General features: G+C 41.3%; 1 protein-coding gene across 2 annotated transcripts; it reads right to left on the bottom strand.

Annotated features, from left to right (window-relative positions):
- Window positions 1-957: 957 nt before the first annotated feature.
- LOC115820484 (cytosolic sulfotransferase 3) lies at window positions 958-10,256 on the bottom strand. Of its 2 annotated transcripts, none has more exons than XM_030784090.1 (8): window positions 10,238-10,256; window positions 5,966-6,106; window positions 5,302-5,430; window positions 4,283-4,383; window positions 2,453-2,579; window positions 2,075-2,172; window positions 1,223-1,397; window positions 958-1,091 (listed from the first exon to the last, which is right to left on the bottom strand). In XM_030784090.1, exons 1-8 carry the CDS (start codon window positions 10,254-10,256, stop codon window positions 979-981), a joined length of 903 nt encoding a protein of 300 aa, XP_030639950.1. In that variant the 3' UTR covers window positions 958-978. The 2 variants fall into 2 exon arrangements, with proteins under 2 accessions (XP_030639950.1, XP_030639949.1); XM_030784089.1 differs by lacking the exon at window positions 10,238-10,256 and adding an exon at window positions 6,676-6,862 and having other exon boundaries at window positions 5,966-6,104.
- Window positions 10,257-16,021: the final 5,765 nt, after the last annotated feature.

Genomic DNA, 16,021 nt, shown 5'->3' with positions numbered 1-16,021 from the left:
TGTTTATGGTATGTACTCTGTGTGTGTGTGCAGGGAGAATGTGGAGAGATGTTTCTCATCTGTCCGAGATGAATGAATAAGAAAAACCACACTGCTGCCTCCTGCCCATGTGTGCTATATGAACCCATGTGTGCAATGTGAACCCATGCGTGCTATATGAACCCCTGAGTGCTGAATATGTGATGTGCTCTCACATTGTAATGCAGGCTCTCTGTCAGATCTGCTGAATACATGCACTGACACTTTGGCCAGATCAGTCTTTGTGTCTTTGTTGAATGAAATTTCACCAACAGCCCAAGTAATTCGATCATTAAAAAACAGAAATTCAGTTTGCAGTTTTTCTCTACACACTGATATTCAGTATGTCCACTGATTCAGAGCTGATGGAGTGGATTCTGACATGAGATCGAAGAAGCCTAATGTCCTGTCTGAAAAACCAGCAGAAAAGGAAGCAGCATCGTTCTAACTGCTGTAAGGGCAAAAGGTAACAGTATCAACACAACACTCTGAAAACTTTGCTCTGACAAAATTGTTTATTTTTTGTTTTGCGTGTTTGCATGTTAGCTTCTTACAAAAAATGAGTGTTTTTTTTGCCAAAAATACAAAAAGAAACCCATGGCATCCAAGTTTGGATTCAGAAAGTCATCTGAGGTGTAAACAAATGTAAGGGTTAGAATAAGGACATACAGTATATAAAGAGATAAATCCTTCCACCTCAGAACAGATTTGTCATAAAATTTAATCTCTTTGCCATGTCAAGTATGGCACAAATATCATTATTTTTGATCATATAATTATTCATATAAGATGAATAGTAAAGGTCACTAAAAGGCACTGTGTGATTATCAAAAACAAAACTCATCTATGACATGAGTCAGCTGACCGATTCATCTGACAAGAGAGATGGCAGCTTGTTTTTTTTTTTTTTGACTGAATTTTCATTATCCTTTATGATTATCACAGCATCCATCTGCTAGTTTAAAGTTCTGTTCGAAACCGGAGTGTGGTGTTCTTCATCTTGTTTTTGTAGTCTTCATCGAACTCCTCGTTCTGAGCCACCGTGAAGTGATTCTTCCAGTCACCGACTTTACCTGCAGGGAGGAGAGGAAGAGAACGGAAGAGAGGAGGTGTGTGAGGGAAAGAGGGGACGTTAATCTTCTCCAGCAGTCGAACTGTTAGTAAACACTGTCTTTGTCTGACATCTGTCTCCGTGGTTACCCACCTTTACGCATGAATGGTGAAACTTTGAAGTCCATAACTGAAACGGTAGAGTAGTTGGTCATTTTGTTTTTCTTCATAGCATCAAACTGGACCCCTGTTCTGATCTGTTCCCTCTCTTCTACTGATGTAGACAGACCCAGGAAGGAGCACAAGCGTTCCAACTCACGGCCTGTGTCCTGCAGAAGCGAGAAAAACCCTTCATGTGTGCCTACAATATAAACAATGAACGAGTGTCCTGAATATGCACAGGAAACCCCTGTGTCTTTCAGTCCTCATACATTCTGATATCGGTGCATTGCAGAAACAGAAAATGTGTATAGATGAATCCTGAAAACCCATAAATCCCAGGGGTGTTTGGACAAGACCCACAACCACACAAACGTGATCCTACTATCCTCGTACACTATCATTAAAAAAAACCATAACCAGACCTCAGTGCCTACTCTGGCACTCCTTTGGGCCCGTGTGAGGAACTGAGCTGACAGTTCTTTAGTTCCCTGCTGTGGCTGGGACATGACATCTCCCTGCTGCATGACCAAAGATGCAGCAGTTTCTTCACTGCATATACAATGCCAGTGTTTTTGAAATCAAACACTGCTCTAATTCAAAATATGTAAGGTGAGCAAAAGTGGTAAGTTATTTTAAATATCAAAATCATAGGACAAGTGTCTGTCTTTGAGAAGTAATTTTGTTGTCTTGCAACAAATCAATTTCCAGTTTTGCTGGCAATACTGTTGTCGTGGCAACCAGGTTTTCAGACAAATTCTAAACCTGAAGATCAGGGTTAAGAAGGACAAGTTATAGTTTTTCCCAGTGGGTTGGTTTTATGGGCTTATTTCCATACTGTGCTCACCTCCACCAGATCCTCAAAGAACATGTAGTGCAGGTTGGAGTATGTCTGCTTCTTCTCCCACCATCCACACACATGATCATACCAGGAACCAAACACCACTAAGACACAGAGTAAAGACACACATGATTGTACCAGGAACCAAATACCACTAAGACACAGTAAAGACGTTAGACATGAACTCTCAGAAGAGGCTCTGAGCAGTGAGGAAAACCAGGATTACGCCAGTACAAGAGTAAGTGAACTGACACTGAGCTCCTGCCACATGACATTTATAAATGTCTTCTACATAACTTTTACAACAGGAAAAAGATAAACAATGCAGGTAGAATCACTTCATAATGAAAAATATGTCATACATCCATGGTCAGTATCACTCACCCTTTCCTTCCATGAATCTCTTTATGAAGCTGTTCCAGTCCCCAGGTTCAGGCTGGGCCATGTTCATTCGGTCAAAGTGGAAATAAGACACAGCGTTATCTTTGGCGTTTCGAGCTACATAAATCACCTGGAGAGACAGAGAACAGCATGAGTGAATGAATGAATGAATGAAAACTTATAGAATAACAAAAAATCCATGATGTGTCCTGACCCTTGCCTTGTCAAGCTCTCATCTGTCGACATGTCTCTCACACTGTAAAATGTATTGTATTTAGTGTTGTGTGTGTTTGGTGCTCCATTAACAATAAAACAGCAGAAAAAAGGAGTTAAAGTGTGAGAATGAGTAATGTAGTTCTCCCAGATCACTGTTATGTTCTGTTAGTGACATCAGTATGTGTGTGCAATCACAGAGACTTAAACTTAAACAGAATTTTGGCCTTGTGACAGTTCTTCCACTTCATTCCAAAGATCGTCTAAGAGAACAGTGCTGGAGCATTAGGCAGGGCTGTGCCCTTCTCCTTTGGTAAAACCCCACACTCTAACCCTTTGCTTTAAGACAAGTAGCATCACTGTGGTGGTTAGTGTAAGGGTGCCATGACAGTATTACTCTGTTGGGCTCATAGAAATAAAAAGAACAGGACTGAGAGTTCATGGATCCAAGCACTGGACTACTACACAAGGTCCATGCAACTGCATCAGATCAGAGTAAAACCGGCCCATGTTCCATCTGCCCAGTTAATACTCCTCTCTGAAGGACTCCCCAGACTCAAGAGCTGCTCTCTGCTCAGGTCTGGGCCAGGCAGAATGTACAGCTGCACAGCTCAGTAAGAGTCTATGTTTACAGGATCCAGTGCTAGTCTGGGCCCTTATGAATTGTTTGTTGGCTGCTATCTCTACTATTCTACACTCATGGAACGCAGGATCTAACTGCATGACTGCGAGAAAAGCAACCCAAACCATGTCAGAACAACTTCCATCTCAGACACACACACACACACACACCTGGCTGAGTGCCACAAAGCTGACCATTGTCTGTGTGGTTCAAACTCTATACACCATTCTGTGGATAGTGACTTTGAGACTGTCATGCGACCGGAAACAAACAAAACTGGTCACAAAAATGCCTTGTCCTATAGTAACCTCAGAGGGAAGCCCTTAGGGACTGGTATACCAGCAGTACCCACAGGTGATGTTCAGAGGTTTTTCATCTGTGCCACCCTTCTGAGATGACCTTCAGATGCCCCTGCAGACAGGAAATGTATTCCATTGGCAGCAATACCTCTGAGTTCTGAGTTTTTAGCATCCCTGGCTAGAGAAGGTGTAAATTGGACTACGATTTAAACAAGCCCCTCATGTCATACTCCAGCCCTTTTAACAGCAGTGTGGCTCAGTCTCCTGCTCAGCCCTAGCCATTGTTGTCTCTTTTATTTTAGATAGACCTGATCTCAGATCTGCCAGAGGAGCAGAGGTTGGGGAGGAGGGGATGTTTTGGATTAGAGCCATGTGCTCTCTCTGGCAGCCAAACTCTTCATTTGCATGAACTATGTACTTCTTATTTTCCACAGTCCCTAGAAAAGACTGATCAGACTCACAATGGCAGGCCTCAAGACTGGGCTGGACAGATCAGGACAGCCACTTCCCTCTGTGAGGTACAGGAATCAGCCACCAGCAGGCTGAATGTGTAAACAGAACCAAACAGGGCACTATTGCCACAGTACACAGAGAAGAAAGCATGAACTACAGAGCGAAAGCAAAGACACACAGCCCATTCAGGCAACACTCAGAAAGCACCCCCCCTCCCTTCAGAAAATGAAAGTGCTGTATGCCTACCCTGGAGTTCTGCTCCCAGAAGGACTTGGGCACAAACTGGATAGGCAGGTGAGTTTTAATGAGACGAGGTGAGGTGGGGAGTTTGTCCGCCAGCTCCTTTCCTATGACACCGAAAAATACAGATGTTAATGAAATAATTAACATTAGTACTGCATAAGAAAACAATTACGGTTCTCACAGGGAAAACCTGCACATCACATTGTGTGGTATGTGTGTCCACAGATAAAAACAAACAGGTGCTGTTTGTTTCTAAAGGACGGATCTGTGTCTGAGGTGAAGAGATCCACACAGTGTGTCAGTTGCTCCCAAACATAGATGTTGTAACAGGACACCAGTCAATAGAATTAAACAGATAATCAACACCTCCAGGTTGATGTAGGATTACAGATCAGAAACAAATACTGACCTGAACAGGTTGATGCAAACAGTGTGCTTGAAAGCTATCCATAAGCATATACATAAACAGTGTGCTTGAAAGCTATCCATAAGCATATAGATAAACAGTACGCCTGAAAACTATCCATAAGCATATACATAAACAGTGTGCTTGAAAGCTATCCATAAGCATATACATAAACAGTGTGCTTGAAAACTATCTGTAAGCATATAGATAAACAGTACGCCTGAAAACTATCCATAAGCATATACATAAACAGTATACCTGAAAACTTTCCGTAAGTATATACATAAACTGTGACCTGAATTTTTTGAGGTGGTTTTAATATTCATTTCAATATGACAATGCAAAGGAGAAGGGAGAAAATCATCAGTGTGTAGAATGCATTATTACTCTGCATCTGTTGTATTAGAATATTCGCACAGAATGAAACTGATTACCTCTGCCAGTTTCAACTGTCAAAAATATTGTGAATGTCAAATATAGTATCAATAACAAATAGGTGAAAAACAATCTAATACTAATTTAATGTGTTTCACTTTTAGCAGTATGAAATAATTGGATGTATTCTGTTAGGATGTGAAAGCTAAGGGCCGACAGAGAGCAGCGACCCCTCCCTGACCTGGAGGGAGAACAGGGATGGTCATCTCCAGGAAGGGCACTCTCATATAGATGGGTAGGCTGGTCTGACGCTCAGGGCACGTCTTCCCAAAATACAGCAGGTCCAGGATGTATGACACCCAAGTGGTTCCTAAGGAAGTAGGGTGTGTGTGTGTGTGTGTGTGTGTGACAGAGAGAGAGAGAGAGAGAGAATGAGAGGAGACATGGAAAAATATTTAAATGTCTAGAATGAGCCATCTTAGATATAATGCTGAGCTGGACAGACCTAAATATGTAATTCACAGATATTAATGTTTTGTATCAACAGATGGAATTGGGTAGGTATTGATCTCACATTCAGGTATAATTACTCTCACATTCAGGTATAAGCACAGTCTTATTCAGGTATAAGTACTCTCTGTTATTCAGTCATAACAGTCACTCTCTCGTAGTCTGACTCCCCGCATGCAGGGACCATCAGACTAGGAAACCTAAATGTTTTTAAAACATATTTTAAATAACTTCAAGTAGTTTTTTTTTTTCAGCCAAAGTAGAAACAAATGAAGAAGTTCCATGTTCGATTTTGTTTTACAATACGCTAAATTCGTTGACTTAAACCAATCAATAAGTATGTTACTGCGTTGGTTGCTGTGTCAGATCGGGAGGAATCTGATGCATAAACGCACCTGCTTTGGGGTACGTGGCTATGAGGATGTCATCTGGTCTTGCCTGGAAGTTCTGTATATTGTCCCAATTATCGGTAAAATAATTGATCATAGTGACACCCTTGAATTCAAACATCTCTGGCCGTTTGAAAGATTTCATCTGAAAAAGTAAAGAAAAAACAGCAGAAAAAGAGAGAAAAGAACATTTTAGAGCCGGACACTGTGTCACGCTTGCCCAGTCTCAGTTGCCATGGAAGGAACGCTTCACGTTCTTCAGTGTCAGCATCCCGATTTCGTGCAATTTAGTTTGGCTGTTAGTTAACCCATTTCGATACATGCGGTTCAGTCCTTAGAGGGGTTTTATTTTATTTAATTTAGGGATATATTCAGGCCCCCTTCCTGTGTTTATTTTTGGGCGATTTCGCAGATGTCACAAGAAACAAGTCGGCCGAAAAAAAAGGAACCGAATGTCAGCCTGCAGATTCGTTGTAGTTCAACTATAAGGCGCGAATCGCAAAACTACTGATTTTTAAAAAATCTAACCGTCATAGCTTTCGTAGAATTTATGATTGAAGCATAGGTCTGCAGGAATGTGCACTCTTCGGCATGTGTTTAGATTTGAGAACACTGATAGTAAAGCAGCCATAGCACATTAAACATATCTTAAAGGTCACATAATGTATCTTACAACCTTAAAGGTTGTGCTAATCACGCATTTCTTGCTGACTCACCTCCTCCAGGTTTTCCATGGCTTTGTTTAGACCTGTCCACCACCTGTGTCCTTCTTCTGATATGCACTGCTCTGCTTCTCTCCTCCACTGTGGTTTTCCTCCGTTGTGGTTTTTCTTTCTGTCTAGTGAACTGACACCTCCTGAACTGTCATGCCTCCCTCTGTGCCTGAACTTATCTCACCTCTCTCTCTCTCTCTCTCTCTCTCTCTCTCTCAATTGCTCTCACGCTCTCTCGCTCTCTCTACACTGTTCTCTCTTTATCTCTGTCGCTCTCTCTCTGACACACAAAATCTAGTATTGAGTTACATAACCACTGCTGCACCCTCCCTATTCCCTCCCTCTATTTCTACTTCCCTCATGGACAGCATATAGGACAGCCATAATGACCCATTTCCTATCAAAGGCTTCTGAGCTTGATTGCTCTCTCTCTCACTCTCTCTCTCTTTCTCTCTCTATCTCTCCCCACTCTCTCTCTCTTTCTCAGTCTCTCATTGTCACACACAGTCACATAATTCTAATAACTTCTAATAACTTTCTTGAACTTTTCTACATCAGTTCAAATCTGTGATTGCAGAGCACTGAAGCTTGTGTCTTTATGGTATGATTTGAGAAGGCTATGATAATCATGTGTCCAAACAGTATCAATTCTTTACACTCTGTCATTTGTCTGTCACATGATTTAATCATTGTCAGATCAGTGCAAACTGTATTTCCAGGAAAAGCAAACTGGCTCATCCTTTCCTGGGAGAAACTTGAGCTCCTGGTTTACGAACATCTTTTTAGAATCAGAGTCAAAGAAAGTTATTAAATATTTTGCCAAGCTGGGAATTCCAAGGAAGACATTTTTTTCTCCAGTTTTCGGTGTCTCATAAGATCTGTGTGCTCTGTGTTATTTCAGGTGAAAAGTCTCTCCTTTCACGCTAGAGAGAGATGTCTCAAAAACCATAAAGACATCTCCACATCTCTATCCTCACCTGAGCCTTGTACAGGACAATTTTCCTTCTCATTCCCCTTCCTTATATACCTGTGCTGAGTTGCACATGTCAATGAGTTTTTATCAATGATTGTTATAGAGTGGATATTTTTTCATTGGTCGATCTTTGAGAAATGAGAGAAATGAGAGAGAGAGAAAGAGAGATAAGAGTTCAAATAGTTGAGTTCCTCATTCCTTGATATCACAGTTAGACGAGTGTGTCAGGTTTCATGGTATAATTGAAACTGTATCCAAACCTATTTCAGAAAGGCTGTTTAGTATGATCAGTGATGAGTTCAGAAAAAGTTCAAGAAAAATCTCCTTCATTTCTGTACCATTTCCACACCCATTCACTGCTATTTCAGCACAGTCATTTATTGTGTTAATCGTTTCTTCCAAAATTTACCAGTTATTACATGGAATTTGCAAATGATGCTGAAAATATCCTCGTTTTGCCAAGCCTCATTTCTTGTCTGTGTCATGTGCAGCAGTGCGATATTTGTGTGAAGGAACATAAATGATTTATTGTACAGAACAGAAATTCTTCATCTGTGGGATTTTGTCCCTTTGACAACTGGGTTTGTCTCCATGTGAATGACTTTAACCTTTGGATTTTGATAACTGGGTTTGTGTCTGTGAGAAAGACTTCAGTATTGACAACTGGGTTTGTGTCTTTCCCAGAATGCAGACGCATTGAAGTGTCCAGTAGTCAAAGGGGGTGCTGGGGGGTTGGGGGATTTAATGCCCACTCAGGTGTTTCTGGTCACTCTGCTCCCCTGGTTGACCCCCATGTTCCTCCAAACCATTGGTATAGTGCATTTTGAGGTAAAGTTAACCAGACTCAGTCCTGACCACATGAACAGTTGTGGAAGTAACCACATTCACTTCAAACAAAGAAGAAAAAGGGAATTTGCTTCTTTTTCTCTTTCCTTCTTGTTGTTTTCTTTTTTAAAAAACTTTTTTCTTTTTTTCTTTTTTGTTCCTTGACCTATTTTGTCACTTGGTCACAGTTGCTGTTACCTTATTATCACTGTATCTGTTGTCTTAGGGGTAATGGAATGGTGCTTGTGTCAGTGCATTGAGGGGGTGGGTGTGCTGTATGCCTTTGCTTCTCTTTTTGTGTGGATTTAGGATCCAACAACTGGGACCCTAAGACCTGTGACAAAGGGGGGAATGTAGGATACAAAGGCATTGCCTCTCTTAGAATGCCAGCCCTCATCACTGATGAGAAACTTCATGATTTGCCCGACAACTTGTAAGCGAACAGAGGGCCAGCGCCCACACCTCATTGAATTTTCAAACTTTGGCCCAAGACCAAGATGAGGTCAATTACCTTCCGAGGTTGAGAAGAAGGAACCCCAATGATCACTATGTGATGAGCTGATGGACCATCTTATAACAATGACCTGACACTGAACTGGCATCCACCACCTGTGAATATATGAAGCATGGAGTTATGCTCCTGTTCTGCTGGGTTACGGCTGCCCTGGCACCACCTTGCATGGGATAAAAGTTGATGGAAAAGATTTGTTCAGTTAACAACTGCGCCTGAGGCGAACCTTGCAGTCTGCTTCACCAAAGTATCTGATCCCACACCGATTTCAGACACCATCCAGTGAAGTCTGCTGTGACTCCAGAAAAAGACTTTCTGTGACTTCAGTCTTCGTGACTCTTGGGACCCAGAACTCTATGCGTCTCATCAACCTCCAACGTCTCAATTCCAGAGCTGGAGACGATTATCTTCACTTAGCCAGAGAGGCTCAATCTCCTGGTGACTGTAGTCCTTAAATTCTGTTTGAATGGAACACACTGAGAAATCTGGACTGTGTTAACCCAGCAGGAACTGCTATTTTTGTTATTGTTTTGCAAACTATTTATGATCCCTTCGCATTACAAGGGCTCACTCCATACTGTAAAAAAAAAAAAAAATCTGTTGTTTTTATGGAAAAAAACTGGCAGCTTTAGTTGCCAGAGCAATTCTGTAAAAAATACAGTAAAAATCTAAACAACTTTACAGAACAACCTGTAAATTTTACAGTTTAAAACTGTTATAATTTACAAAAAGTTACAATTTAAACCAGTAAATCCAACAGCCTTTAAACCAGAAAGCGTAGGTGTAACCTGTGTTGCATAGACCAGTGGTTCTCAACTTCAGGCCTGACGACCCCTTGTACTGCACCTCTTTGTTTTAACTCTTTACTATCACAGTTAATTTAGTTAATCAAGGGCTTTATAATTAATTAATCAGCAGAATCAGGTGTGTTAGTCCTGAGCAAAGTCCCACACCGGACTCCAACTCATGACTTTGGACATGGGAGGCAGGCGTGCTAGCAAGTACGCTAAAACCCATGGCGGTTTGCCTCTGTCGCTAGCACTTTTCTTCAGGTGTCACTGAGTGAGTTCGAGGCCGACACAGGACTGTGCTTGTCTACACAGCGTAGGTTACACTACTGCTATTATAGTTTTACTTCTAACCTACTGATATATTGCTAAATATAGGCCTACTCAATTCTAAACAGACACATCACCTGCATTTTTAAACCCTTCATATTAACATAATTTTACTTTAGGCCTAGTTGTACATATTCTTATCTGTAAAGTGTAACATATGAATTTGTAAAATGTAATCTGGTTTCTTTCTGTATAAAAAAAATCTACTTGACAAAAAACATCATTTCAACACTGTCATGTTATAATTTTAACTGTATTGTACTGTTTTTTGTATCTCAGTTTTTCTGTGCTTAAACTACAGTAATCTGTAAATTCTACAAAGAAACATGATTCTTTCAACATATTCTTACTTTAAAATTAACAGCTGTGTTTTGGTTCAGTATTTTGCTGTAGTATACTGTAAATTAAACACTGCTTCACTGTTTTTCTACTTACAGTTTTTGATGTCACGATTTTACAGCACTTCACTGTTTATTTCACAGACATTTTCTGCAGTGCATATAAGTCTGTTTCTCCTGTCGTAGTTGTGCTTATTCTGTTTCAAAGAATTCATTTTTTTTGTTTTTTTGATGTGTTGTTTCCATTCTTTTATTACTGCTCTGAATATATCATCACATTCATTTTAAAACATTCACCTGTGTGATACTGTTTCTCTTATGTCATATCTGCTCTACAAACTCTATTTACATCCTTCAGTAAATGTCTGATTGAGTTGCATTTAAGGACTGGTGCCCTGTAATTACAACTAGTAGAGTTTTAACTACTGCCACCTCTCCAACATCACCTAAAACTTTAATATTGAGAGCTGATTTTGTGTCTGTGAGAATGACTCTAACGTTGAGAGCTGATTTTGTGTCTGTGAGAATGACTCTAACATTGAGAGCTAGGTTTGTGTCTGTGAGAATGACTCTAACGTTAAAGCTGATTTTGTGTCTGTGAGAATGACTCTGACATTGTACACAGCTGAGAGTGGCATTGTGTAAGTTGTCAGATGTATTTATGGCTGAGAAGGGACAGAGCCCAAGCCGTTCTCTCATTATGCACGCTGATTCCATGTCATTTTATGATTATTTTTATAATGTCGATTATAACGAGGCGCCATGAATTAGCCTACAGAATTTTCCAAATGTCTGACTATTGTATGATATCATCTCGGGAGTGTGTGCCAAATAAAAATGAGAGTTTAATGAGTTTAGGACCCATTGTGTCTAAATAATGCTTAAGACTGACCCAGTGAGAAAGACATGAGCCATCATTGGCCTTTTGGTGACCTGCCTCAGTCTGCTCTTTTCACCCAGCGGCCTGATCAATACTTCTCTCAGGAGAAACCCACTCTGAGAAATTTCTCTGTACTGAAGGTCATCTCCAGGTGTGTTTCTGACGTGACACATCTTTGGTTTTATATCAGAGATCCTGATCAAACACTTCACCAGGCCCAGTCATCTCAGAGAACCAGAGGTCATGTGAACCAGAAGGAGAGGTAACTGTCGCTGCATTTCCTGGTGTCACCTTGAGAGAGGAGCGTGGTGTCAATCAGCAGCTGCACAATATATCTTCTGTGGCTCTTCCCTCCTATTTTATGCCACTGTTTTGTGCTAGTCATATTTTTGAGCTCTCATGAACATGGTTGGAAACATAATGTCAGTCACCTTCAACTTTGGACCTCTTCAATACTTGATATAATCCCTCATTAGTGCGGCTCAGTTGCTCCTGTTGAGGTTTGGAAGTCTTTTTCGGGGAGTGAGGTAGCCCTCTGTCAGAGTGAAGGCTCAGCCTTATGCCGGTCCTAACAGTTTCCATAAGCAGTTGTTACATCCATCATAACATTCTCGTGCCTGTTTGTGATTTCTGCTGTCACAGGCATAATGAGATACACATGTGTTTATGACTGAGGGTTTGTGATTGACATCACTCTCCAGTGCGACAGGGATGACTGGAAATAATTTGATTTGGGACACGTTGTCTGACAGTGGTAGATGACAGGTATTGGACAACAGGATAAATGGAATAACAATTTAAATTGAGTTTTGGATTCTCGTGGTTGTAAAAAACATCTCCCTTCTAAACTATTTCATCTGTCAGTCTTATATGTGTCAGATTTCTACCATTTTCAAAATATTCTCTTTCTTCTGTTAAAGCTTATTTTAAAACAGTGTCAAAACCCCTTTAATGTTCACCAAACTCCTTCTCCCTCTCTCTCTCTCTCTCTCTCTCTCTCTCTCTCTCTCTCTCTCTCTCTCTCTCTCTTGCTCCTACTGGGATACATTCTTGGCTGATGTTCAGAATGTTCTGGAAGACTGGCCAAAGAGGCTGCATAAGAATGACCTCATTAACAGGCACTCAGGCCAACATCAGATTAAGGTCCATTCAGTTTGTGCATTTAGTCTGTACATATGGAAGTGAGAGGGAATTAGGGCAGTGTGCCTTTGCATGGAAAAGAGAACAATGTTAACATTTAAGACAGACTGTGATAGTGTGACAGTGTATACCTGCATGTTTGTGCATGTTTGTGTGCGTGAGAGAGAAGCTGTTACACAAGAAAGTGTGCGTGAGAGGGAATGTGCGTGAGAGTGAGTGGGTGGAGCTGTCACGCAAGTATGTGTCTGTTAGGCGTATGTATGGACAGGGAAAAAAGACATTTCCTGTCTTTCTCTCTCTCTCTCTCTCTCTCTCTCTCTCTCACATCTCCGCCCCTCACTCCCTCTTTGTCACGGGAGTAAAGTAGATTCAGAATCAGTGACAGGCAAACCAACAGCTCATGGCCTTCTCTTTATGGTCTTCTCTTTTCTCTGTAACTTTGTCCCAGAACTAAACACAACAGCAGGTTTGAAAATCATTTTTTCTTCAGCTGTCATTCCACACATTCTCAAAACTCGATGTAACACATACTACACCACATTTAACCCTTTCCTTTCTGTCTTTTTCATGTCACATGCCACCCCCCCCCACACACACACGCACACGCAAGCGCACACACACACACACACACATGCACTCACACACACACACGCACACACACACACTCCAGGTATTTCTTATAAATACTTGTAGATACACAGTCAGGATGTATCTTTAGCTTATTCTTACTTTCAAAATATTTTCACTCCATTCAAAACCACACAATTATAACTCTACACACGTGTCAAAACAGTGTTTCCTGAAACTGTGTTAACTGAAATGAAGTTACCGTGATACTATACACTGCAGGAATGCTGTACCAGTTACCTCTCCTATCAGTATTAAAGTCTACACACACAGCTGGGTCCTATGATCTGTTTGATTTGTCTTACACACACAACTGGCTCCCATGATCTGTTTGATTGGTCTTACATACACAACTGGCTCCTATGATCTGTTTGATTGGTCTTACACACACAGTTGGCTCCTATGATCTGTTTGATTGGTCTTACACACACAACTGGCTCCCATGATCTGTTTGATTGGTCTTACACACACAACTGGCTCCTATGATCTGTTTGATTGGTCTTACACACACAGTTGGCTCCTACAATCTGTTTAATTGGTCTTACACACACAGTTGGCTCCTATGATCTGTTTGATTGGTCTTACACGAGATGAAGTGTTTATGAACCTAGCATTTATGAGGCTAGACAAAGCAATTTTTATATTAACCTAAAATGTATTTTCATACATAACAGTCATCACCTTATGTTTCAGGAATTTTACAGTTCACTGTTCCAAACAGTGTTCAACTGGCAGTTTGGAAAATGCCCATCTTTAATGGGGTTGGGGAAATCTCCCCAAATTTTCAGTGAAAACTCCAAGACGTTTTAAGCTGGCTTCCCTTGTGTGTCAAGTGTCAAAATGAGGTCTATTTCCAAAGCTCCCTCTAAATGCTGCTGATGTTGTGTCTCTAAATGTATGTTTCTGTCTTATGTAACCTTTGTGTTTTTGTTTCTTTACTGCTGTAATTGAAGGCCTGTACATATGAGGGCTTACCGATATCTGATTATTGATATTTGATTGTTGATTAAGATCTTCAGGATGACGCTGTAACTCAAAATGGTCTTTGGGTTGAGTACACATTGAAAGTATTTAAATGTTAAGACTGGTTCACATTTAAATGTCATAATTCTCATATGGTTTGACTGTGAAATGTATGCTTCGTTTACAGGCAGAGTGAGAGAGAGTGAAATTGAAATAGTGTTATCTCCTTCTTTTGTTTACTGTTTATTGGGTGCAAACATGATTAAATATGGGGGCATTGGGTGATTATTCATGTCTTGACTATTTCTCACAGCAGCATAACCACAGACTGACCTACAAAAGCCTCCCAATCCATCTCTAATCCGTTTGTATGCAGGCTCACATATCAGGCTGTTCGCAGATCAGACGACATGGTCATGAAGCACGAAAAATTTCTAGGAACATTAGAGAAACACAGAGGAACATTTCATGAGATCATTCCACTGTGTGCTTCACATGGTTCTGGGGACAGAAACACCCCCCAGATGAGAGAGAGAGAGAGAAAATATGATAGTCATGAGTGGCATGCTAATTAACATTAATTTCAGACTGACAATACAAACATTTTGTGATTGGGGCAGTGGTTGAAACAGTGTCTTGATGCTTGAGTGGTCTGATGGTTGCTCGACTGACTGGCTCTGTACGATTATACCATTATCAGTCATGCGTAGCAGCGTTAGGGGCGCTTGGAAACCTGCATGTCATGCCCACGCTGCCAGCTCCAGATAGCCCTGCTGGCTCCTCCCCGCTGCACTGCTGGACTCTGGACTGTTGAGCAAGATTTGTGATAATACCCATGAGAAAGCAATGTTTTTTGAGGTAAACATTTCCATTTCTAGGAAGTACTTTGCTGCTCTTTCTGGCCTTGCCATTGTCTGAATAGGGGGTCAGAGGTAAGGAAGTGCGCTGATTACAATCTAGATAAAAAAAAACAAAAATACTTTCCACGCTATGGAACACAGGCAGCCTATTGGACAGTCAGGAATGCACTCAACCTCAGACAACCCAGGCAGCGGCAATTGCAACAGCCTGTAATAGTCCAGAGTACAGAACTGTCCTGTGTGTCTGACAAATGCTAAAGTCACAGTGATGTGAGCATTTCTAGTGTTGGACAGATTCCATTCACCATGATTTTCTTATCACACAAACCTCTTTAAACCATTCAGAGACTCTCCTCAACCTGAATTTAGCTGAATCTTGTGTGTTTGGGTGCAGGAGAAGGGTCGCTGGCTGCAGACAAAACTTCACTGAGGTGTTTCTTTTGCTGCTCTGTGCATACTTCAGAAAGGCAAACTGTGTTCGATACAGAACCACTCAGAACCAGCAAAGAATGAGAGTGAGGAGAACAGTATTAAAATCCCAGCAGTACAGGATCCTCTTCCCCTAGTGCAGAGACACAGTAAACTTTACCCTACGTCAGTAACAGCAGCAGGATGTTCGAAATATAGGAAGACGTGTTTATTCATCCGCAGTGAGACAAACATGAAGGTGCCCGAGGTATCACGTCATTACTAAGACACGTCGCGGAAATTTGTGCAGGGACAGGTTAATGCAGAGGTGCCGTGTGCTTATAGCCTTTCAATGCATCCTTAATCCACTCACACTGTTTTCTGTGGTGCACAGGTCCACCAGGGTCTTACAGCTGAGAAAGCTGTTATTTATTAGGGTTGGGGCTAAGCTGAATCAGGAAAAATTCCCTCGTGATGTTTCACATTGTGAAGAGAGGCGAATTGTATTGAGTTTGTTGTGTGTTTCTTTTTGCACTGCTAAAGAGAGCTCTGAGCACAATCCAACGGGCAGCGGTAAGGCAGCACAGTTGGCGAAGAACAAATTTTTGAGCCCACAAAACAAGTGAAGGGGGCGGGGAGCAAAGCGGCTCAAACAGTAGGTGGCGGTATCCGCGTTTAAGCGTTCAAAACTCTGCAGACGAAGAAG

The sequence above is a fragment of the Chanos chanos genome, chromosome 9 (genome assembly GCF_902362185.1).
Source record: "Chanos chanos chromosome 9, fChaCha1.1, whole genome shotgun sequence".
NCBI lineage: Eukaryota > Metazoa > Chordata > Actinopteri > Gonorynchiformes > Chanidae > Chanos > Chanos chanos.
The sequence above is the reverse complement of the archived record's forward strand: the minus strand, read 5'-3'. Positions and strand labels throughout refer to the sequence as shown.

Excerpts from the sequence above, each read along its gene's own strand:
- LOC115820484 (XM_030784090.1), bottom strand. Across the intron at positions 2,173-2,452 it reads GAGATTCATGGAAGGAAAGG|TGGTGTTTGGTTCCTGGTAT; the intron begins GTGAGTGATACT and ends TCTGTGTCTTAG. Across the intron at positions 1,092-1,222 it reads TTCACCATTCATGCGTAAAG|GTAAAGTCGGTGACTGGAAG; the intron begins GTGGGTAACCAC and ends TCCTCCCTGCAG.